Here is a 25404-nt window from a genome sequence, read left to right on the forward strand (position 1 = left end):
CATTTCATGCCTATACCTTTTATCAGAATTATCAAAATCACCTAATAAAAAGTGTGTACGATATGAAATGCAATACTCATGTTTTCCGAGGCGCTAAAAACAACAGCAGTATTACATCTTTTGAAACAATTATAACAGCTCGTAATTTGACATTCTGTAATGTTAATATTGTGATTGTAATATTAATCAGTTTTTACCAGTGAGTTATTTCTGTTTAAATAATTTTGTAACATACCGGGAACTTTGATTTGTAATGGTTGGCAACGGTCCTCTGGCGGGCTGACACAAAGGGTTAGCCGACACGCTATTCTGTTTTGTAAATTTGCTTGCGGGTGTTGCTCATTAGTTTCTAGTCTTTTGACGCTGTGTTTGTTACTTGGCTTCAGTATTAAAAGGTATATGTTATATTATTTTGGTTGTGTTTAGTTAGGATGATATGTAATTTATTTTAATTCCCTTATTTTATTAAAGGCTTAGTAGTAGCAGCGTCGCTGAGTTCTAAGCTTTCAATGATTGTAGAGATCTGTAGTCATGTGACACGTTTGTATCGTTAAAAACCATGAAAAACGAGTAGTACTACCTCAGTAGCGAATTATTATCTTGTAAAATGAGTCCATAGCTTTTATATTTCTTTTAAATGTCGTTCCTTGTAGCTTTTACTATTTTTATTTCATTACACAGTTACTACTCTTAGGCGCCCTTGTCATTTTGATGCATAACATTTTATTTTTTGTCGTCTTAGAAATAAGTTGCAAATAATATTCTTGTGTAACTGTATTACGTCTGATGGTAACATAAATTTCAATATTATTTTTTACCCGCTTTTATGTCGTAATGTAACATCAAATCTTATGGGGAAAAAAAGCGTGTAATGTTGTACGTACTTATTCGTAGGAAGCATTCTACAAATTTTGCATTGAATGGCGATTTCTTCGCCTGCATTTTTTAAACTTTTTATGTACCTTAAAATGGGACTACATAAATGCAGTTTTGGAATATTTTTGCACCTGCAGCGAACTTTTATCTCCCCACCCCCACCCATCGCTAGGTCCAGTTTTCTTGTGAAAGCTTAAACACTCTTCACAACGTTCAGCTCTTGTTTAGGGTTCTACGTGCATTTTCAAAAATGTAGTTATGTTACTCCATTATGTGGTATTGATTGTACTAAATCGTATGCCCTATGCAGTTAGCGTAGCAGAGAGTTATGCAATACTCTCACCCTGTCATTAACGTTCCTTCAGATTAAGTTGCAAGACCAATTTCTGATAAAATCACATGTTTTCAATCAGTTTTATGATTTTCAAGAATATTTTGACCATTTCCGACTTTATCGTTGTCGCTATAAAAGGTCACCAAAAAGAATAATAGAAACGCTACCAAAATATAGAGTAGCTTTTATCATACAGTAAGAACAAAAATGCTGAAAAAACTTTGTGGGAATAACTTTGCCCTTGTATTTTTATCTTTCCTTTAAGAATGTCAGTCATTGACCACAGGTTACGTTAGATCTGTTGCAACTATAAAGTCACTTTGAATAAAGACTTACAACCAAACAAGAAATAATTAGTGGACATCTCAGATAGATAAGTTTCACTTCATGTGAGTCATAAATTTCCCTCGTAGAAATTTTAGTTGGAGCAAGTTTGCAAATTATCTGTGATACTTTATACCAAAAGTTTGTCAACTGGATTGGGCCAGTTTGAGAACTTGCCACATTTTGTCATACATGAATCTTGATGCCTTCATCAATCAGTATGACAGGCTCTGGATGTGTGATTCCGTGTAATCAACAAAAATGTTTTCTATGACAAGTGCAGTGGCTTTGGAAGGGAAGTTGGCAGCTGGGGCATACTAAGCCAATTAATTTTCTTTGTTCTCTTGACTGTGTCATAGCACAGAGCTCACATACCATAGGCAAATTATCAATATACTGTTGTATAGGCAAACAATGTTTGCTCTCTGTATATCACACAGAAGCCACAATTTTCCAAAGTCGCTGCCATCCCTAGTTCATTTTCTCTTCCTTCCCCATTGGTTCTTCTGATTTTGTTTTGATATAATGGTGAAAGTGAGGATTTCATGGGGAAAACCATAGAGTATAATCCCTTGGCCTTGAACATTTACATTTTTGCTCCTCTTTTTAGATCAGTCCTTGCTTGTTCTAGATTTTCCATGGATGAATCAGATTTGTGTTTATTGGGATTCTCTTTTTCAGCTTCCAACATACTACTGCTTTGTTTCTGTACGATGTGTGGGCCACATGGACATATTCCAAAAGATCTGAAACTGGATTCTCCGCTCCCCCCAGATAACGGTAACTTATTGACTAGTTTTAGGAAGACAGTTTTCGACACTGTTGGACATTGTTTCCCAATTTTTGCCTGCTGTCAGTTAGTCAATAACTCTCCCCATGAGCCTTATACTGACTGAAACATAGCCGTATCTAAGATCTAAGCGAAGTGTCTTGAGTTGGGAGGGAGACATACAAATTGGATGTTTTCCTTACTTTGTGTAAAGACCTTGTAGCTGAAACGGGAACTTTAATTGTTCCCTATCAACACTTACATCATCTGATCAGACAGCTGCTCGTTTCATTATGTTTTTAATCAACCTCTGATTGAGCTTCTGCTTGTGTCACTTCAGACAGGAGTAAGCCCAGTATTTTCTTGGTAGGCTCCATTGAGGACTCGTGTACTTTTCCTACTGAAATGGCAGTGCTTCTCAGATCCACCAAAGTGGGAGGAAACCTCATAAGTAAGAATGCCACAACCTGCACAACTGTATTTTTTTCCTTTTCTGAGGTGAAACTCATCCGTCTATAACTTTTCATTGCATCTGGGTTGATGCTGTTTTTCATTTCAAGAATTAAGTTGCTCAGTGGAATATCATACCCATAAATAAATAAATAAATAAAAAGAGTAAATTTAGTTTTTATTTCTGTTTTTTCCTGAAATTACCAGTACGAGAAATCCACCTACAGATATTACAATACATAATTAATTATGTACTAAGTGCAGGTCTGTCTTTCAAAAAGCCTTGCAGAAACTGATTTACTTACTGGTACCCAATGGACCATACATTCCATTTTTCAATGTGGCGTGGGCATAATCATTAGACTTTACTTCCAGTCACTTTGTTATGACAGCCAGATTTGTTACTTTCACATTTGTTGGCTCGCCGACTCGAAACCAAATTGTCACCCTCCAACCACCACGACCAAGATTTAAGGAGGGTAGAAGTGCAGTTTGTAACTTCAGCACTGATTTTCTTTCTCTTGATTTGATCTAGGGCATTTTGTGGGTTTCTGTTGTTGTATTGATAGCCTTTGACCCCAGTTTACGAATATACTGCCAAGGCATTGTTTCTGGAATGAAAAGTCTTCTGCAATCTAAAATGTATCAGACTCATCCTTCTAACCATTTGACTAAACAGGTGTGCTAAACTGTCACCACCAAGCTTCATATTAACATTTCAGTGAATTACTAAAGTAACACATGCAGGTAGAAAGACAAATGTTGTTGCATATTAAACAGATATATGCTGTTGCCATTATTCACACTTACCTTTAATTTGGGCATAATCACAATCAAGTTGGTGGCATCAGTAGGTTTTTAGAACTTAACAACTTACTACTAAAACAATCTTGTACATAACCTCCTGTTGTGCGAATTAAGAAAAAGAATAGGTTATTGGCCAGTATAATAACCAACCCAAACAAACTTAACCTACACAATGAAACCTACACCCCCCCCCCCTCGTTAAATTTGAACTAAGTTATGAAATGCTAAATGTATAAAAATGTACTGATGTAAGTTCATTTTATGGAAATGTTTTGTGAACTTGAAAGTGGAAAAGTTCACCAAATAAAACTCTCAGCAGATGTAAAGAGTATTAAATTTAACATATGTCAGGTTGTGGTGAAGCTGATGTGGGAGGCACTTGGCCTTTGATGTACTTCTGCTGATTGAGTTTGCAAACAACTTTGAATAGTGCCTGGCCCAGCTGCATTTACTACTGCCATGTGAATGCTCTTCAGGAGTTGAAGAAAGCACAACTGAAAACTTGCACTGCCGTTTTAAATGTCATGGTACGATCTGCTGGGTGGGACACAAAGCTCAATGGTTTCAGTATGGAAACTTGTTGTTGGAAATGGGAAAACAATTTGGCTATAATGAAAAAAAAGAGTAAGTGTTCAATGACCACCACCCCAACTCTGGTAAAATGGATGACATAAAGGAGGACAGTATACTGTTCAACTACTTCTGCGGTATACTTTTGCTCATGTCATGTTTCATTTTTTACGCTTCATTGATTGCACTCATAGATGCTGCAGAGATTTGAAAAGAAGTTATAGATATATGTTTTAAGTACAAAACAGTAAAATGACACATTATATTACTTTATTATACTAATTGTAGTTGTAAATTGATTTAAAACATTAATTTAGAGAGTTTCTGAGGAGATAATCAAGAGTAGAAGCAGCTGCCCATCAAATCGGCTGTAAACCCCCCCCCCCCCCCCCCCCCCCTCTCTCTCTCTCTCTCTCTCTCTCTCTCTCTCTCTCTCTCTCTCTCTCTCTCCCCCCCCCCCCCCCCCCCTCCCATGCGTGTTTGTTTAAAGGGATTTGTGCATATAGCACAGTTATGCATTGTGAAAACACTATTCCTGTAATTTGAATTTATCAATAAAATTATTCCATAACACAAGAGTGAGTGGAAATATGCAAAGTAAATTACTCCATCTGTTATTGCTAGCAGTGGTTGGTGTCTACAGGCTTCCTTTCACATCTACAATTGGCAGTTTTTGGCATTTTGTGTTATTTCCTTTGCTGCACTATTTACAATTGACTTTCTTAACTATTTTTCATTCATCACTGCCTGCAAAATGCCAAATGCAGATGTGAAAGGAAGCCTGTTGACACACTGTTAGCAAGAAGGGAAGGAGCACATTATGTAAAAGAAACACTAGTACCACAGAAGACGCTTTGTAAATAAAATCGAAATGTGGCTGATGTAATTCTTTTTAAGATTCCAGTCAGATAACCTATGACAACAGATTGTCAGCTGCTGCAGAAGATGGCTACACAAACAAACAAACATATTAAATTACTTCATTTTTTAGGGTTCCAGGCCTCAATCTGTAAAAACAGAAACCATATACTATCACTTTGTTATCTATCCCTGCCTGCCTGTCCAACTGTTAAGAATCATTTTTCTCAGGAACAAGTAGACATATAAAAGTTCAAATTTGTCACCTGCCGATGTCTGATCCCTTGGTTGTGTAAGACTTTTATGCTACTTAGCCACTGCAGTGAAAAGACATGACCGTTTATACCACATATTTTGATAATCGAAAGCTCTCATCAAAACCTATATGGTACTTCCCATTGACCTAGAATTATGAAATTTGTCCAAAAGCAAGCTTTCACAGTGCAAGTCAAGGGAAAAATTGTAGATTTGTAATTATATCGCATGAAAAAATTTCTTGTCATTTCGTATCAGACTTTTAACTTGAAACAAAAATATTCTCAAAAGTCTTGGATTCCCTTACCTTGACAGTATCAGTGTCGATAATAGGCAAAAATCATCAATCACTGATTCCTGGAATGGATAATCTGTCTAAATACGTAATTAAGTTTGTATGGAACTCTGTGCTGGAGTCCTACTCGCACCTGGCCAGTTTAAGCCACCTATAGCTGGTAACTATACACTGCAAACATAGCTGAAGCAATGTGTTTCAGTAATTCTAGGCAATGGATTTTACAGCTGAGGCTTAACTTACTGCGTAATTTCCTTATTTGAGAAGCTTACTTTTTGTAGCTTAGGGAGTTCTGTGAGAACTGAGATGGATGTACTGAGTCTTGTCAGAATTATATGACAATCTATTTGCATTGAACTGTTTGTTGTTCTTGAATAAGTGATTAGCTGCCTTTTCGGTACAGGGGCTGGTACTATATTTTTATTTTGTTACATAAATTGATAGATATGGGTTTCCAGAACAGTTTAGGTAGATAGTAAATTCCCAATTTCATGTAAGAGATATTGAGTAGTGTTAGAGTTGTGTAGAGATAATTTTACATTGTTGAAAAAAGTACATTCAACTTGAGACATGGAAAGCAATGTGTTTATCTCCATGTTTGGGGTGTTACTTTAAAACTTTGTACTGAAAGTGAGGTTTATAACTACATAATTTAATGTATATAAAAACAAAGATGAGGTGACTTACCGAACAAAAGCGCTGGCAGGTCGATAGACACACAAACAAACACAAACATACACACAAAATTCAAGCTTTCGCAACAAACTGTTGCCTCATCAGGAAAGAGGGAAGGAGAGGGGAAGACGAAAGGAAGTGGGTTTTAAGGGAGAGGGTAAGGAGTCATTCCAATCCCGGGAGCGGAAAGACTTACCTTAGGGGGAAAAAAGGACAGGTATACACTCGCACACACGATTAATGGTATGTCATGAATTTCATTGTTAATTTACTGTGTAGGAGATGTGGGCGTAGACTTCTAGAAACTACTTTGTTGCGGTGACTGCTCTTTGCTATTTTGTAATGTTCTCTACACTTCCTGATAATTTACACTCTGTGCTGCCTGCAGTAAATGTTTTCGTTCTTAACGTCCTCTTCATTGTCTTTCCTCTTTCTTAAAATGTATTGTTTACCTAAATAAAAAGGTTGCCCAATTTTAATTTCTGAATGTTAAAGCCGTTTTCAGTGTCTACTGTAGCTGTCATACAGCATGAAATTTGTTCTTCATGTATTCCATTACATTATGGGTAAGTGGTCATTTTCAAATGCCTGCAAAAACAATACCAACAAAGTTAAAATAAAAAGCTTTTAGTGTTGTTACATTCTGCGTATTAAAATTCTATAATCCTTGCTGTTGCAACTGCAACTGTGTCGCACTCACAAACAAATTAGTGCTATGTGGAACACAAATAGTTATGTGAAATAAATGCTGAAGTGGAAGTTCAACTTATCCAGTAAATTAAGCACTCTGTCCTGCAAAACATAGTTTTTAATTTTAAACAAGCAAATGTCTTATAGCACCATAAGTATATACCAACGAAGATATGATAAATGAATGAGTGTGAAATCCATAACGCCATCTAGAAAGTTGGAGTAAACACTTCGGCGAACTAATGTAGATGCTCAGTTCAGCATGTTTTGCTCAACTTGGAGTTTAGAATTATTTCATTACGTTGACCTAAAGAAAAGTTTCCTAAGTTTGTATCGTATCACTTCCTTGTCTTCTAGAATTTTCTTCTGGGGGAGTGCATTTCAAGTGTGTAGTGTTTATTCAACAGAAGCCAGCAGTCAGAAAATTGTGCAAACTAGATAATCTTTAAGGAATGTGAATGGTCATTCAATTATAAATACATTTATTTCCTTGCAGTTTTTCTTGTTCTCAATAAAAATGAGTTTAAGGTGAAAAGTGACTTCCTCAAACACTAATGTGCAGACATAATTTCAGGTTGACTTTGAGTACTTCTGTGGAGTTGTAGGCAGAGTTCCACACACCAGTGCTAAGATAATCAACAAGATCTCATCCAAAATAAAGCAAAAACATGAAACCCCAAGCAACAAGAAAATTAAACACACAGCTCACTAGTCATAATACTAAATAAATGTGTTGTCTAGATTCAAGCATTAAAAATATCAGCCTTGTAACTACTGTGTCCCAGAATGAGATATTCACTCTGCAGCAGTGTGTGTACTGATATGAAACTTCCTGGAAGATTAAAACTGTGTGCCAGACCGAGACTCGAACTCGGGACCTTTGCCTTTTGGAAGGTAGGAGACGAGATACTGGCAGAAGTAAAGCTGTGAGGATGGGGCATGAGTCGTGCTTGGGTAGCTCAGTTGGTAGAGCACTTGCCTGCGAAAGTCAAAGGTCCTGAGTTCGAGTCTCAGTCCGGCACACAAGACTGTGTCCCACTTCAGTGATTGACAGAATGTAAATGTAGATTCTTAAGCCTTCATAAATTCTCCAACTCTCAACCAGCTACCTTTAAACCCAACATAGGTCATCGGCTATACTGCAGAGTAGTCTGTCACACCAACTCATATTCCAAAAAATATATACACTCTGTGTGCATGTGCTTGTTTATGTACTCTTCCCTTCCCGTTTGTGCACGTGTCACACACCACACTATGGGGCGAAGCCATCAGCAGGTATCGGTAGGTTCAGTTGACGTAATCGGCAAATAATAAAATAAACATATTGTACCTTAGGTGCTGAAAGTACGAAGAATACTACTCTATTCTGCTCTAAATAGATACCATTTGTAATGCCACAGATTTTCTTGGTATGATTAATACACTGCTGTGTGGTGTTTAGCATTGTCAATTCCATTTGTCCGCACTGTGTGAGGCAGCAAGCACACATACCCCATCTCTCAACACCTGAAGATGACTAATGGTTTGGTCATTGAAATACTGTGCAGATAAATGCAATTAACTAAACTGAACACTTGAAACCATGTTATCAGTACAAGTCATGTAAAAGTTGGTCTGAATTACTACAAAAGTTTGGTCAGTACAGTTGTGTTCCTGTACAATAGGCTTAACGTGTCATTTCCTTAAGGGCAACCTCCAAATAAATATGCATGAATTTTAAATGGTGAAAGAGGGCAAAGTGCTTTAGACTTCTAAATGGTGGTGGTGGTGGTGGTGGTGGTGGTGGTGGTGGTGGTGGTGCTTGTTATTATTTCTGTTAGGTGATCAGAAAGTAACATACAGTAATTTTTTTTCTCCCCTGGTATTGCTGCTGGAATGTTGAAATTGCACTATGGTATAGTTTGAAGCTTGTGCTACAGATGGTATTTTGTTTCTGTTTGCAGCTATAGTGAGAGAAGCCTGAACTATGAAACAATCTTGTCGAGCATGCTACTGTCGCCAACTTGTGATGGACAGTGAAGTGTAGTTCGATGTTTGTGGGCCAAAGGGTATAAGCTGACTGAAATTCACAGATACATATGTGGCTTATACGGGGATGACTGTACGGATGGTAGCAATGTCTGCATGTGTTGTGCCTGCTTCCAAGAAGGCCTTATGAACCTTGGTGATTCACCACACTCCTGGTGGCTGGTAACAGCTGCAATCCTGTAGAATGCTGCAGCTGTTGCAGCAGTTTTGAATGACTGGCATGTGTGCAACTGTAAACCTTACCGCAATAGTTCAACATTTCCTGTGGTGCAGTGTATGATATTGTTCATGATACGTTGAAACTGTGCTCACTGGGTGCCCAAGAATTGACAGACAACCGCAAGGGTCAATGAATGATAACTAACTTGGATCACCTAACATGTTACAGTGCAGAAGGGCATGACTTTCTGAAACACATCGTCACTGGTGCTGAGTTGTGGGCATACCACTGCACGCCCGATACAAAGCAAGCCTCTGTGATGTGTAAGAGAAAACTGAGTGACTTAGTCTGCTAGGCAAGTGCTTGTGTGTGTTCTGGGATAAGCATGGTGGACTTTGCCGAAGTTGGGAACACTGTGAATGCTGCAGCCTACATTAAAACTCTGGTTAAGTTGCTTCATGCCATGCTGATTGTTTCTAATTTCTTCGTGAAAATGCTGCTTCTTCTATTAGTGAGAGAATTTCCAAATTTGGATGGAACTGTTCCAGCAACCACCATAGTTAGGACCTTGCACTTCTTGGACTTCAATCTGTTTGGTCCCATGAGGAAATGCCTGGCTCGCCAACAGGGATTTTTTTGTGTGTGTGTGTGTGGGGGGGGGGGTTGATCTAAAATATCTTGTTGTTGTTTTTGTTGTCTTCAATCCTGAGACTCGTTTGATGCAGCTCTCCATGCTCCTCTATCCTGTGCAAGCTTCATCTCCCAGTACCTACTGCAGCCTACATCCTTCTGAATCTGCTTGGTGCATTCATCTCTTGGTCTCCCTCTAAGATTTTTACCCTCCACGCTGCCCTCCAATACTAAATTGGTGATCCCTTGATGCCTCAGAACATGTCCTACCAACCGATCCCTTCTTCTAGTCAAGTTGTGCCACAAGCTCCTCTTCTCCCCAATTCCATTCAATACCTCCTCATTAGTTATGTGATCTACCCATTTAATCTTCAGCATTCCTCTGTAGCACCACATTTTGAAAGCTTCTATTTTCTTCTTGTCTAAACTATTTATCGTCTATGTTTCACTTCCATACATGGCTAAACTCCATACAAATACTTTCAGAAACGACTTCCTGACACTTATATCTATACTCGATGTTAACAAATTTCTCTTCTTCAGAAACGCTTTCCTTGGCATTGCCAGTCTAAATTTTATATCCTCTGTACTTCGACCATCATCAGTTTATTTTCCTCCCCAAATAGCAAAACTCCTTTACTACTTTAAGCGTTTCATTTCCTAATCAAATTCCCTCAGCATCACCCAACTTAATTCGACTACATTCCATTATCCTCGTTTTGCCTTTGTTGATGTCCATCTTATACCCTGCTTTCAAGGCACTATCTATTCCGTTCAACTGCTCTTCCAAGTCCTTTGCTGTCTCTGACAGAATTACAATGTCATCGGCGAACCTCAAAATTTTTATTTCTTCTCCATGGATTTTAATACCTACTCCAAACTTTTCTTTTGTTTCCTTTATTGTTTACTCAATATACAGATTGAATTACATCGGGGAGAGGCTACAAACCTTTCTCACTTCCTTCCCAACCACTGCTTCCCTTTCATGCCCCTCGACTCGTATAACTGCCATCTGGTTTCTGTACATATTGTAAATAGCGTTTCGCTCCCTGTATTTTACCCCTGCCTCCTTCAGAATTTGAAAGAGAGTATTCCAGTCTACATTGTCAAAAGCTTTCTCTAAGTCTACAAACGTTAGAAATGTAGGTTTGCCTTTCCTTAATTTATCTTTTAAGATAAGTCGTAGGGTCAGTATTGCCTCACGTGTTCCGACATTTCTACGGAATCCAAACTGATCTTCCCTGAGGTCGGCTTCTATCAGCTTTTCCATTCGTCTGTAAAGAATTCGCCTTAGTATTTTGCAGCTGTGACTTATTCAACTGATAGTTCGGTAATTTTCACATCTGTCAACACCTGCTTTCTTTGGGATTGGAATTATTATATTCTTCTTGAAGTCTGTGGGTATTTCGCCTGTCTCATACATCTTTCTGACCAGATGGTAGAGTTTTGACAGGACTGGCTCTCCCAAGGCTGTCAGTAGTTCTAATGGAATGTTGTCTTCTACGGGGGCCTTGTTTCGACTCGGGTCTTTCAGTGCTCTGTTAAACTCTTCACGCAGTATCGTATCTCCCATTTCATCTTCATCTACATCCTCTTCCATTTCCATAATATTGCCCTCAAGTACATCGCCCTTGTATAGACCCTCTATATACTCCTTCCACCTTTCTGCTTTCCTTTCTTTGCTTAGAACTGGGTTTCCATCTGAGCTCTTGATATTCATACAAGTGGTTCTCTTTTCTTCAAAGGTCTCTCTAATTTTCCTGTAGGCAGTATCGATCTTACCCCTAGCGAGATAGGCCTCTACATCCTTACATTTGTCCTCTAACCATCCCTGCTTAGCCGTTTTGCACTTCCTGTCGATCTCATTTTTGAGACGTTTGTATTCCTTTTTGCCTGCTTCATTTACTGCTTTTTTGTATTTTGTCCTTTCATCAATTAAATTCAATATTTCTTCTGTTACCCAAGCATTTCTATTAGCCCTCGTCTTTTTACGTACTTGATCCTCTGCTGCCTTCACTACTACATCTCTCAAAGCCACCCATTCTTCTACTGTATTACCCTTAGGTGACTCAGCATTCATTTGCTGGGTACGGGCTTGGCGAACCCGGGGTCCCCGAGCTGTGGACTGGTGTGTGCCGCCAGTCTGCTGATACCGTAAGCTCTGGGCATGCTTCAGTGACCACCGTTTGGCGCAACGGTGGAACGTTGTGTGTCGCAGGGACCGGGATCTTGGCTTGATTGCCTGGATTGCGAGGACGGTACATACCTCTATAAAAAACCCTTCAATCTTAAGGTGTGCTGCGCGCCGATAAGATGCATGGCTGTTGAGGTGGAACAGTCGCTAGCGGGCAACCTCTGGGGAACCTGCAGCACCTCAGTTGTACAAGGCTTATCCAGGCATGCGGGGCTCTGTCTGGATGGACATAAGTTTCCCTAGCTGCTCGTGGGACGACCATGGATACCGCGAATTCTTCCTCTTTTCCTCCTCCTAATTTTTCGCTGGCCAGTGGGATGGGTGGACTGCTGGTAGACACTACCACCCAATCTAACAAGAGGGCTAGGTTAGCCAGTCCTCCTGACTCAGGTGTCAGCAAACGTACTGCAGTTCAGAGTAACAGAGCACATACTGACAACCAGAATGTGTTTTTAATAATAAAAGGGAAAGAGGGTTCCTTTGAAAAGGTTTCTCCATTCTATATCCAAAAGGGTCTAGAAGGAATAGCTGGAACTTTAAAATCAGTGAAGCGTTTACGGAATGGGACACTGCTTGTTGAAACATCAACTGCTCAGCAAGCAGTTAACCTTCAAACAGCTAAAAGCTTGGGGGAATACACAATCGATACAGAGCTTCACAGCACCCTAAACTCCAGTAAGGGTGTTGTTACCTGTAGGGATCTCGTTGACATTCCTGTAGAAGAATTAAAGAGTGAGTGGGCTCAGGAGGGAATTGTTGACGTTCAGAACATCATGAAAAGGGTGGATGGAACCTGGTGAAATCTGACTCCTTCATTCTTACTTTCAATACCCTCGAACTCCCAGAACACGTCAAGGCAGGATTTCTTCGACTAAAAGTCCGGTCGTATGTCCCAAACCCAATGCGCTGTTTTAAGTGCCAGCATTTTGGGCATACAACTCTAGGGTGTAAAGGAGAAGCGATGTGTGGCAACTGCAGTAAGGCTGCCCGTGACAGAATTGACTGTTCGTCGCCTGTCAGATGTATAAACTGTTCTGAAACCCACCCTGTTTGGAGTAGGGACTGTAGAATCTTCCTAGAGGAAAGCAAAATACAAGAAATCAAAACAACTAAGCGTATCCCCTACAGTGATGCCAAAAAGATCTTTAAGGCCATGCAGCCTCCCACATTCGTTAAGTCTTTTGCTTCCCCCCAGGGGATCCACAACTCTTTTGTGGATACGTGTGTAGCGAGCACGGGACCCCGAGCTAATGTGGCCTTCCTTCCTTTCCGGGCTGCATATCTTCCCTTTCCGTATCCTTCCCCATCCCCCATCTTCGCCCCCCCCCCCCCCCCCTCACCTCTGGCTCTTTCCTTCCCTTTCTCCCCCTCTGGGAGTATGGTTTGTGCCTACGTCCGGAGACGGACGCTTGTAAATGTACCGCACTCTTCGCCTTCCTTGCTTGTATGTCTTCATCTTTCTTCGTCCTTCTCTTTTCCTTACCTCTTCTCTATGCCTCTTCTCTTTACCCTTTTCTCCGCTGCGGCGTTTGAGACCTCTCTTCTTTCCTTTCCCTGTCTTTCTTCCTCCCTGTGCGTGTCTGAAGGCCGACCCACGCACTTCCATGCGTAGCCGGTGACGAGGTAACGCGTAATTCCCCGCCCCGGGTAGACAGGTAGGACACGTACGTACCCCCTGGTAACGGCCAGGCCCAGGGAGGGGTGATTACCCGAGCTGATACCTTCCGAAAGTGCCGATTAGTCCCTCCGTCCGTTTGTCGGGAGGTGTGACCTGAGGTGTGAACAATCACCTAAGGCGGGTGTGCCCTCGGTGAGGGCCCCCACAAGGGAGGAGCGCGCCATCGGAGACGCCGGTAATCATGGGGATTCTTCCGCAATGGTTTCCTCACCTTCCACTATGTCTGCTCACAAACGTAAGTTCACTGAGTCTCAGCCACAGACGGTTCTTCCATCGTTGCCACAGTTCCTTGTTGTTTCTCGGTCTGACGAAGGTCACGACTTTTCCACGGTCAACCCTTTCATTATTCAGAAAGGTGTCGACGCAATTGCGGGTCCTGTAAAGTCTTGTTCCAGATTACGGAATGGTATCCTGTTGTTAGAAACACACAGTGCCCTCCAGGCTCAAAAATTGCTGCGTACTTCTCTGCTCCACACCTTCCCTGTCCGGGTGGAACTGCACCGTACCTTAAATTCCTCGCGTGGAGTCGTTTATACACGCTCCCTCGATGGATTGTCTGACGAAGAAATTCAGCACTACCTGTCTGACCAGGGCGTCACCGCTGTTCATCGGGTTATGAAAAGGGTTGACTCGAACATCATTCCAACCCGCACTGTCTTCTTGACATTTGACAAAGTTCAACTCCCATCAACAATCAAAGCAGGCTATGAGATAATTTCCGTTCGCCCTTACGTCCCAAACCCTACGCGTTGCTATCGATGTCAGCGGTTCAATCACACCAGCCAGTCCTGTTCCAATCCGGCCAAATGTGTTACGTGTGGCAAGGATGCCCATGAGGGTGCTTGTCCACCTCCATCCCCTCACTGCATCAACTGTATGGGTGACCACACTGCTTCCTCTCGAGATTGCCCCGTTTTTAAGGATGAAAAGCTCATCCAGGAAATAAGAGTGAAGGAAAAGGTGTCGACCTTTGCTGCTCGAAAGTTACTCGCCAGTCGACAGCCCACCGTGCCTCAGAAAGGAAAATACAGCACTGTCCTTGCTTCTCCTCGGCCAACAAAGGAGGCGGCCACACAGACTTGCGACCTCACATTTAGTACCACGGTCGTCAGATCGGCCAGCGCAAAGATCGCCCGTTCAACCTCACCACTTTCGCCTGCCCACTCTATGGCTCACCCTTCGTCGGGTTCTGCTAAATCTCGAGCCCAAAAGTCAGACGCCAAGTCTTCGAAAAAAGAGCATTCTCGTGAAGAGTTTTTACGTACTGCAACTTCACAACCATCGGTTCCTCCTTCCTCTAAACATCATACCTCCAAGAAGGCTACGAAGAAACACAGTTCCTCTCCTTCTCCGCCAAGGCGTGTCCCATCTACAGCACCACCTGGCGGAAATCGCCCTCGGCCATCTTCTGTGTCGCCGAAGCGCACTGCTGGTGGCCGGTCAACTGGCCGATCGTTGGTGGCAGGAGCTACTCCTGACCAACCTATGGATCAGGATCTTCTGCCTTCGACTGAATGCCATTCCATGCTGTCAGTCGCAAGCTCTGAGCAGTCATTGAGTTGACAGCACCCTTGGTCACGTTTCTCCATTTTCTGTTCACCCTATGTCCATTATCCACTGGAATATCCGTGGCATTCGCGCCAATCGGGATGAATTGTCGATCCTCTTACGATCCTACTCGCCGGTCATCTTCTGTCTTCAGGAAACAAAGCTGCGTCCCCATGACCGCTTTGTTCTCCCTCATTTTCAGTCCGTCCAATATGACCTCCCCTCTGTTGAAGGCACTCCAGCCCATGGAGGACTCATGATTCTGCTCCATGATACTCTCCATTATCACCCAATCCCCTTAAACAGTTCCTTCCAAGCTGTCGCCGTCCGTCTTTCCCTTTCTGGATACACGTTCTCTCTTTGTACGGTATACATTCCATCGTCTACACCACTGGCACGAGCTGATCTCCTTCATCTGCTTGATCAGCTTCCACCCCCCCTATTTGCTGGTTGGGGACTTCAATGCCCACCACCCGCTTTGGGGATCTCCACATCCTTGTCCACGTGGCTCACTATTGCTAGACGTCTTCCACCAAGCGGATCTAGTCTGCCTCAACACTGGGGTCCCCACATTTTTGTCTGCCTCCACGGCAAATTTATCTCATTTGGACCTTGCGGTCGGTACTGTTCCGCTAGCTCGGCGCTTCGAATGGTTCGCCCTTGATGATGCACACTCGAGTGACCACTTTCCATGTGTTCTTCGACTGCAGCCTCAACTGCCATATATGCGCTCGCGACGCTGGAAGTTTGCCCAAGCCGATTGGACACTTTTTTCGTCTCTAGCGACATTCGATGACCGTCGCTTTCCCAGCGTCGACGATGAGGTCACACATTTTACCGACGTTATTCTCACAGCTGCGGAACGTTCAATCCCACGCACCTCCAAATTGCCCCGGCGCCCCCCAGTTCCTTGGTGGAACGAGGCGTGCCGTGACGCAATACGTGAGCGGCGACGTGCTCTTCGCATTTTCCGTCACCATCCAACTTTGGCCAACTGTATCCGATATAAGCAGCTCCGTGCGCGATGCCGTCGCGTCATCCGCGATAGCAAGAAGGCAAGCTGGAAATTCTTTATTAGCTCATTTAACACCTTCACTCCCTCCTCGGAAGTTTGGAGTCGGCTTCGACGGTTCTCAGGCGCGCCTAGTTTCTCCCCGGTATCTGGGCTCACTGTCGCGCATGATACCTTAGTGGACCCCGTCGCATTTTCTAACTCATTGGGTCAGCACTTTGCTGAGATTTCGAGCTCTTCCAATTACCCGCCAGCGTTTCTCCCGAAGAAACGTGCAGCGGAAGTGCGACATCTTGCTTTCTCCTCTCAAAATCGCGAAAGCTACAATACTGTTTTCTCCATGCGCGAACTCCAACATGCACTCTCTTCTTCTCGCTCCTCCGCCCCAGGACCGGATGGTATCCATGTCCAAATGTTGCTGCATTTATCAACCCATAGCCTGCGTTACCTCCTTCGCCTTTATAATCGAATTTGGACCGACAGTACCTTTCCCAGGCGATGGCGGGAAGCTATTGTCGTTCCCGTTCCGAAACCTGGAAAGGACAAACATCTCCCCTCTAGCTATCGCCCCATTTCTCTCACGAGTAGTGTCTGTAAGGTTTTGGAGCGTATGGTGAATTACCGTTTAGCTTGGTGGCTGGAATCCCGCAGTCTTTTAACACCAGCCCAATGCGGATTCCGACAGCATCGTTCTGCCGTTGACCATCTTGTTGCTCTCTCCACTTATATCATGAACAATTTCCTCCGGAAACGCCAAACGGTAGCAATATTTTTTGATCTGGAGAGAGCATACGATACCTGTTGGAGGACCGGCATCCTCCGCACACTGTTCTCTTGGGGCTTTCGAGGCCGGCTGCCCCTTTTTCTTCGCGAATTTATGGCAGAGCGCACATTTAGGGTGCGGGTGAACACTACTCTCTCCCGTACTTTCTCCCAAGAAAACGGGGTACCCCAGGGCTCCGTGCTGAGTGTTGTACTGTTTGCCATCGCCATTAATCCAATTATGGATTGTCTCCTTCCTGATGTCTCGGGCTCCCTCTTTGTGGACGATTTTGCGATCTACTACAGCTCTCAACGGACCAGCCTTCTTGAAAGACGTCTTCAAGGATGTCTCGATCGCCTCCACTCGTGGAGCATCGAAACCGGCTTCCGTTTCTCACCCAGTAAGACTGTTTGTGTTAATTTTTGGCGACGTGAGGAGTTTCTTCCGCCCTCCTTACATCTAGGTCCTGTCAACCTTCCGTTTTGTGACGTCGCTAAATTCTTGGGTCTTATGTTTGACAGAAAACTGTGCTGGTCCTCCCACGTTTCCTATCTTTCGGCTCGCTGTCTGCGTTCCCTTAACACCCTCCGTGTCCTGAATGGTACCTCTTGGGGAGCGGACCGAGTGGTCCTTCTCTGCCTCTATCGCGCCTTAGTGCGCTCGAAATTGGATTATGGAAGCATAGTCTACTCCTCTGCTCGGCCGTCTATTCTTCAGCGTCTCGACTCTATCCACCACCGTGGATTACGTTTAGTGTCTGGAGCTTTTTACACCAGCCCTGTGGAAAGCCTTTATGCTGAGACTGCTGAACCTCCGCTGTCCAATCGGTGGGCAGTCCTTCTGAGTCGTTATGCTAGCCATCTGTCTTCCATGCCTGCTAATCCAGCCCATGACCTTTTTTTCGACGCCTCCTTTGATGTCGGGTATGCAGGCCGCTCCTGCTCCCTACTACCCCCGGGAGTCCGCTTCCGTCAACTGCTCCATTCTCTTTCCTTCCGCTTTCCTAAAACCTTCTTGACAACTTGGGGTACAGCACCGCCTTGGCTCCGTCCCCGGATCGACTTGCTCAGAGACCTATGTCAATTTCCCAAGGATGGTACCCCTACACTTGTTTATCGTCGGGCATTTGCTGCTCTATGTGCACAAATGACGGAAGCCACATTTATTTACACCGATGGCTCGAAAACATCGTTAGGTGTAGGGAGTGCCTATATTGTTGGCGTCACCCCAAATCACTTTCGGCTTCCCGACCAGTGTTCGGTTTATACTGCGGAGCTTTATGCTATTCTCCAGGCTGTCCACTACATCCGCCGCCATCAGCGGATACAGTACGTAATCTGCTCAGATTCTCTCAGCTCTCTCCTAAGTCTCCAAGCTCTTTACCCTGTGCACCCTCTGGTCCACCGGATTCAGGACTGTCTGCGCTTGCTCCACCTGGGGGGCGTCTCAGTGGCGTTCCTCTGGCTCCCGGGACACGCTGGTATCCGTGGAAATGAGGCGGCCGATATAGCGGCCAAGGCTGCAGTCTCTCTTCCTCGGGCAGCTATTCAATCTCTTCCGTTTACCGATCTACGGAGGGCTTATGTCGCCAAGTTGCTCATTTATGGCATGCGCATTGGTCAACACTTCCCCATAATAAATTGCGGGAAGTGAAAGCCCTTCCTTGCGCTTGGACCTCTTCCTCCCGAACGCGTCGTCGGGAAGAGGTAATTTTAGCTAGACTCCGGATAGGGCACTGTCTTTTTATTCATCGACATCTTTTAAGCGGTGATCCTCCCCCTCTCTGTCCCCACTGCTCTCAGCTGTGGATGGTCAGACACCTTTTAATTGAATGCCCCTATTTTAATCCGTTACGCTCTCGTCTACAGCTATCGCCTGATCTATCGTCGATTTTAGCAGATGACATGCGCTCAGCTGACCGCGTTCTACAGTTTATTAGTGACTGTGAAATGACGTCAGTCATTTGAAGCTTTTTTTGGGGACAACCAACCCCTTTCTATAGTGGATTTTTAAGCATTCCTTCTGCCTTTAGTTTCTCAAATTTTATGACCTTGTTCCCATTGCTGCTGATTTTAAATTTCGTTTTTTTTCCTGTTTTCTACGTCACGGGCTGGGCGCTAATGACCATAGAAGTTTTGTGCCCTAAAACCACAAACAAACAAAAAAAAAAAAAAAAAAAAAAAAAAAAAAAAAAAAAAAAAAAAAGTCTTTTGCTTCCATTGTTCAGAAGCCGCCTCCAAAAGTCGCTGCATCTACGCAGACGGAGGTTGTTAGTGTTGGCACGAACACCTGCATGTGTCAGTGCACTTGCAAGGCAGCAAGTGTATCAGAGCCTCTAGCCCCTCCTCGAACAGCAGAGAAAGGTACAATAGCTAACATTGAAGAGCCCCAGGCATCTCCGATTGCTGAGGCTCTTCCAAAGCCCAGCCTGGTCATAAACACCCCTGCTCCAGTTCTAGCAAAGCCCCCTAAACAAAGGAAAGCACACGTCAAACAGCACCAACAGATTAAATCGGCTGGTAAACCCACGGATCATGTTAATGTGGTCCCACTAGACGCTTCATCAGACTCTTCCCCAGAGCTGATGGAGTCTGAGAATATGGGGCAATCATCTCGCCCCAAGACTGAGCCTCCACCCGCTGCAGTCTCCCTACCTCAGCGGAAAGAGAGGCAGAAAATACAACCATCGTGATGGCTCCCATATTGCAATGGAACCTGCAAGGGTTCAGGACACATGTAGAGGAACTACGTCTATTGATTCAGGATAGACCTATGTGTGTGTCTGTCTGCAAGAGACACATTTCAGTGAAACATACACCCCTGAGCTACGTGGTTATGTCCTCCACAAAAAGGACGATCTGAGTGGACAGAGAGCTCGAGGAGGAGTAGGTATCTTCGTCAACACCGACTACCACTCCTCACCTCTCTCCCTCACGACGAATTTACAGGCAGTTGCAATATTAGTACATGTGCGTCGTATGCTAACAGTATGTTCCCTTTACCTGCCCCCACATGATATGCTCGACGAAGAGGCTCTCAGTGATCTTCTTACACAGCTCCCCCACCCCTTCATCCTCTGTGGTGATTTTAATGCACACAATATGCTTTGGGGCTCTGTGAGTACTTGCCCCAGGCGTAGAGCAATCGAGAGGCTTCTTCTGTCTTCCAGTGCCTATTTGCTAAATATAGGTAAAAGCACGCATTTTTGCATTGCAACTGGGTCGTTCTCTGCCATTGATCTATCGCTTTGCTCTCCAGCCATCGCCCACACTGCTGCATGGGAAGTGGTTGATGACTTACACGGCAGCGATCACTTCCCCATCTGGATTCACCTGCCACATGCAGTGGAACCGGAAAGGAAACCGCCTCGATGGGTGCTCGGTAGAGCCAACTGGGCACTGTATAGTCAACTGGCCCAGTTTGAACATCGGGTCAGTGTCCAGGAATGGGTGGATCATATTACTGAAGTGATCCACCACGCCAGTGAAGTGTCCATCCCACAGTCCACGGGACAACCGAAGCGGCAGCCTGTCCCTCGGTGGAGCAACGAATGCCGCTCTGCAGTCAGGGCTAGGCGGGCGGCTCTGCATAGGTTCAAATGCCGGCCAACTGTAGAGAACCTTGCAGCCTTTTGGGTGGCGAGGGCAAAGTGTCGTCGGATTATACGAGAGAGCAAGAAGAGGTCGTGGCAGCAGTTCCCGAACACCATTAATTGTTCTACACGAAGTTCCATTGTATGGGAGACCATCAGGAGGATTTCTGGGAGAGATGGGAGGTGCCCTATGGCTGCTATAATGTGGAATGGTACTCTCCAAACGACCCCGAAAGATATTGCCCAGTCTATGGCGGCTCATTTTGCAGCTATTACTGCAACCGCCAGTCAGAATCCAGCTTTCCAGCCCCACAGAGTGGCTGCTGAGAGGAGCAGTTTTGACATCCGCTCACCCAATACAGAAGAGTACAACTGCCCATTTTCCATGTGGGAACTGGATCCTGCGTTGTGAGAGGCTCGTGATACAATCCCCTGGTCAGGATAGAATCCACTATAGCATGCTGCGGCACCTCACGGGGAGAAATAAAGAAATCCTCCTCAGACTTTTTAATCTTATTTGGATGTCCGGTCACTTCGATTCGTGGCGTGAAGCAATTTTAATTCCTCTTTTAAAATCTGGGAAAGACCGCATGTGCCCGGGTAGTTACAGTAGTGTTGCCCTCACTAGCTGTGTGGGAAAGACCTTGGAGCGGATGGTCAACCGCCGCCTTCTCTGGATGTTAGAATCCAGACAACTCCTTAGTCGCTTTCAGTGTGGGTTCAGGAGGTATCGCTCCACCTTTGATAACCTGGCCCTCCTGGCGGCGGCTATACAACAGGCTTTCCTGCGCCAGCATCACCTCTTGGGAATATTTTTTGACATTGAAAAGGCATACGACACTACTTGGAGGCATCTTATTATCAGGCAGCTCCACGAATGGGGTTTTCGTGGATGTCTTCCCAATTTTATTTGGTCCTTCCTGTCGCCACGTTATTTTCGGTACCGAGTTGGAGACGTACTGTCAAGTCGCTTTGAACAAGAGAACGGTGTCCCTCAAGGTAGTGTTTTAAATGTGACAGTCTTTGCTATTGCTATTAATAGTATTGCGTCTGTTGTGAAAAGTCCTGTGCAGTGTTCCTTGTTTGTGGACGATTTCTCTGTATTTTGCTCTTCTTCAAGCCTTGCAACGACGATTCGTCAGTTGCAAGTCACTCTGCAACGTTTGGATGAATGGGCACAGAAAAATGGTTTTAAGTTTTAAACTGATAAGTCGGTGTGTTCAATGCAGACAGGACTTGTCTGCTCCGGTTTTACAGAATCTTCGTGTGGTCCTGGCTTGAGTATGGATGCACGGTGTATGGGTCTGCAAGACCCACTTATTTGAAGCTGCTGGATGTGGTGCACCATGAGGGGATTCGGTTGGCCACTGGGGCATTCAGAACGAGCCCCATACCGAGCCTCTGTGCAGAGGCAGGTGAACCGCCACTTCACCTCCGGCGGCGTCTACTAATGGTGCACCAGGCCTATCAAACATATCCACACCATACACACCTGCATACCACACTGTTGCTCGGCCTCCACTGGAAAGGCTTTTTCGCAACCGCCAACGAGCAACAAGGCCCTATGGGATTCGTGCAAAGGATTGCATTTTAGAGATGGGTGTGGCCGGTTTTAATGTTTCACGTTGAGGTTGGAGCAGATATCCACCTTGGCTGCTTCAGAGGCCCAGACTGATTTTAGATTTGGCAAATTTTAAGAAAGACAGTACATCAGATTTTACTTTCAAATCTTTGTTTTTTGCCATTTTAGATAGGCATCATGATTTTACAGTATTCTACACTGATGGATCCCAACAGGGGGATTTTCTTGGCTGCTCAGCAGTGTTCCCTGAACGTGTACCCCCCCCCTGCGGGTTCGGGGGTTAGAATAGGCCAGCGGTATTCCTGCCTGTCGCAAGAGGCGACTAAAAGGAGTCTCAAATGTTTCGGCCTTATGTGGTGGTCCCCTCTCGGGTTTGACCTCCATCTTTCTAAATTGTTCCGAAGAGCGAGCCAATTGGGGAAGGGCGCCTTACATGGTGCACTGTATCTGTCGTGCATTGAGACCTTTAGCCGCCTTTTTCTCTGTTCCAATGGTCCAGCTCGTTTTCCATCTCTTGGGTGAGGATATGTCCATGGGTGCGATTTCCACGCTGCACTCTGCAGTGTTGCCTTTCGCTGTGATAACGACCTCATACATTTTTGCACCTAAGATCCAGCACGGATGCCAGTTTGATGTGGTGGGGCTGCCATGTACCCTGTTGGTTGTAGCCCCCTGACAACACAGGGATCGCTCTACTGATGCCTGCGCCGTTTACTCCCCATGTATGCCAAGGAGTAGATGCCCATCTCCCTGGGGCATCGGGACTCCCGACAACGGCCATCCTGCCAGGTGGCCCTTGCTGTGGCTGGGTGGCGCCCATGGGGAGGGCCCTTGGTCGGAGTAGGTGGCAGCAGGGTGGATGACACGCAATGAAGCGTGGCACATCATCTCTTGCTGGTGGCCAGCCACCAGCAGTCTCTAAGCGCTCGAGGGCTCATTTTAAAGGTACCGTTTATGACTCCAAATCGTTCCCATCCCTGGCCACACTGTGGGAGGAACGAAAGGCAGTGAATGACAGTGACAAGTATTCGCCCTGGTATCTCGTCTGTACCAGAGCTGATGGGGAATCCTTTGTATCCGTGAAGCCTCAGTTCTTCGTAGAGCATTTAGAGGACAAGTTTGGGGAGGTGGAGGGCTTGTCCAAAATGCGCTCTGGGTCAGTTTTGATAAAAACGGCATCCTCTGCCCAGTCACGCAGGTTACTTGCTTGTGACAAGTTGGGGGATGTTAACGTTACCATCACACCACATAAGAGTTTAAATATGGTCCAGGGTGTTATTTTCCACAGGGACCTACTTTTGCAGTCTGATGACGAGCTGCGCGCCAACTTAGAGCGTAGAGGTGTTCATTTTGTCCGGCGCGTTCATCGGGGTCCGAGGGACAATCGGGTTGCTACCGGTGCCTTCATCTTGGCCTTAGAGGGTGATACATTACCGGAGAAGGTCAAGGTGATGGTCTACCGTTGTGACGTCAAGTCCTATATCCCTCCCCCGATGTGGTGCTTTAAGTGCTGGAAGTTCGGCCATATGTCTTCCCGCTGCACTTCCAGCCTCACATGTCGAGATTGCGGACGCCTGTCTCATCCCGATACTCCGTGTGCTCTGCCTCCCATCTGTGTCAACTGTGGAGAACCTCATTCACCTTGCACGCCAGACTGCAGGATCTTACAGAAAGAACGCAAAATCATGGAATATAAGACCCTGGACCGACTGACTTACACTGAGGCTAAGCGGAAAATTGAACGGCTACATCCCGTGCGCATGATGGCATCTTATGCCTCAACTGTCACTCCTGCTCAAGCTCCTTTAGCTGCAACACACACAGTCAGCTCTGTCAGAGGACCTCACCTGCCCCCTTGACGATGGGGGCCCCTTCTCTCGCTGTTGCTCCCACACCATCTACCTCGGGAGCAGCACCTACTAAACCACCGTGGACACCAGTCCCCACTTCTAAGCCGGAGAAGCGTAAGTCTTCTTTGGCTTCTCTCACTCGGAAGGGATCCCTTGTGTCACTCCCTTCCCAGGTTCCTACCAGCGGCACAGCAGACACCAACCAGTGGCTGAAGAAGCCACAGGTCGCTGGTTGTCGAGCTTCGCGATCATCTTCGGTCCCGGAGACTGACTCCAATAAGCCCTCTCAACGACGATAACCAAAGGTACAGCAAGAGAAAACGACAATGAAGACCCGTAAGACCAAGGCACCTGCGGTGGCACCTACTCCACCGCTGCCTACAAGCTCTGCGTCTGAGGATGCGGTGGAGATTCTTGCGTCCGCTGAGGACCTCGATCTCGCTGGTCCCTCAGACGCAATGGATAGCACTTGTACGAGTGCTCCATCGGAGGCAGCAGGTGACCCAGAGGCGTAATCTGCTTTCCCAGTCCCGTCACGCCTTTCTCAGCCATGGACAATACCATCCTCCAGTGGAACTGCAGCGGTTTCTTCCACCATCTAGCTGAGCTCCGACAACTTATCAGCCTTCACCCTTTCTTCTGCATTGCTCTTCAGGAAACTTGGTTTCCAGCAATGCAAACCCCCGCCCTCCGTGGCTATCGGGGTTATTATAAGAACCGGGCAGCTTATGAAAGGGTGTCTGGTGGTGTCTACATATGTCCTTAAATCTCTTCACAGCATTTTGCTCTGAGTTCCGCTTCTTCCAATTACTCCCTGGCCTTTCGCTCCATTAAAGAGCGGATGGAACGTCGGAGCCTTTCTTTTTGCACCCACCATTCTGAATCTTACAATGCTCCATTCAGTGAGTGGGAATTTCACAGTGCCCTTACCGCTTGCCCTGATACCGCTCCTGGGCCAGATCGCATCCACTGTCAGATGCTGAGACACCTTTCAGTGGACTGCAAGCGACGCCTCCTTGACCTTTACAACCGTCTCTGGGTCGAGGGTGAGTTTCCGTCACAATGGCGGGAAAGCATTGTCATCCCCGTTTTGAAACCGGGCAAGAGCCCTTTGGAGGTGGACAGCTACTGCCCCATAAGCCTCACCAACGTTCTTTGCAAGCTTCTCAAATGGATGGTGAGCTGGCGCTTGAATTGGGTACTGGAGTCTCGGGGCCTTCTGGCTCCATGTCAGGGTGGGTTCCGTAAAGGTGGCTCCACCACCAACAATCTGGTGAGTCTGGAGTCGGCCATCCGTACTGCCTTTGCCCGCCGTCAGCACCTGGTCGCTGTCTTTTTCGACATGCAGAAGGCGTACGATACGACATGGCGTCATCACATACTTTCTACGCTTCATGGATGGGGTCTTCGGGGCCCTCTGCCGATCTTTATCCGAAATTTTCTGTCATATCGTACCTTCCGCGT

General features: G+C 45.3%; 1 protein-coding gene across 2 annotated transcripts in view; it reads left to right on the plus strand.

Moving 5' to 3' along the window:
• The first annotated feature begins 281 nt into the window (after positions 1 to 281).
• LOC126426977 (poly [ADP-ribose] polymerase tankyrase-1-like) overlaps positions 282 to 25404 on the plus strand; it is a 70118-nt gene continuing 44995 nt past the window's right edge. The window contains exons 1-2 of one of the 2 annotated variants that reach the window (XM_050089135.1): positions 299 to 395; positions 2216 to 2314. In XM_050089135.1, the coding sequence (XP_049945092.1) occupies positions 2248 to 2314 (67 nt within the window). In that variant the 5' untranslated portion in view covers positions 299 to 395; positions 2216 to 2247. Of the gene's footprint in view, positions 396 to 2215; positions 2315 to 25404 lie in introns of both variants that reach the window. The other variant, XM_050089136.1, reaches the window with a different exon arrangement.

Source organism: Schistocerca serialis, chromosome 11 (genome assembly GCF_023864345.2).
Source record: "Schistocerca serialis cubense isolate TAMUIC-IGC-003099 chromosome 11, iqSchSeri2.2, whole genome shotgun sequence".
Taxonomy (NCBI): Eukaryota; Metazoa; Arthropoda; class Insecta; order Orthoptera; family Acrididae; genus Schistocerca; species Schistocerca serialis.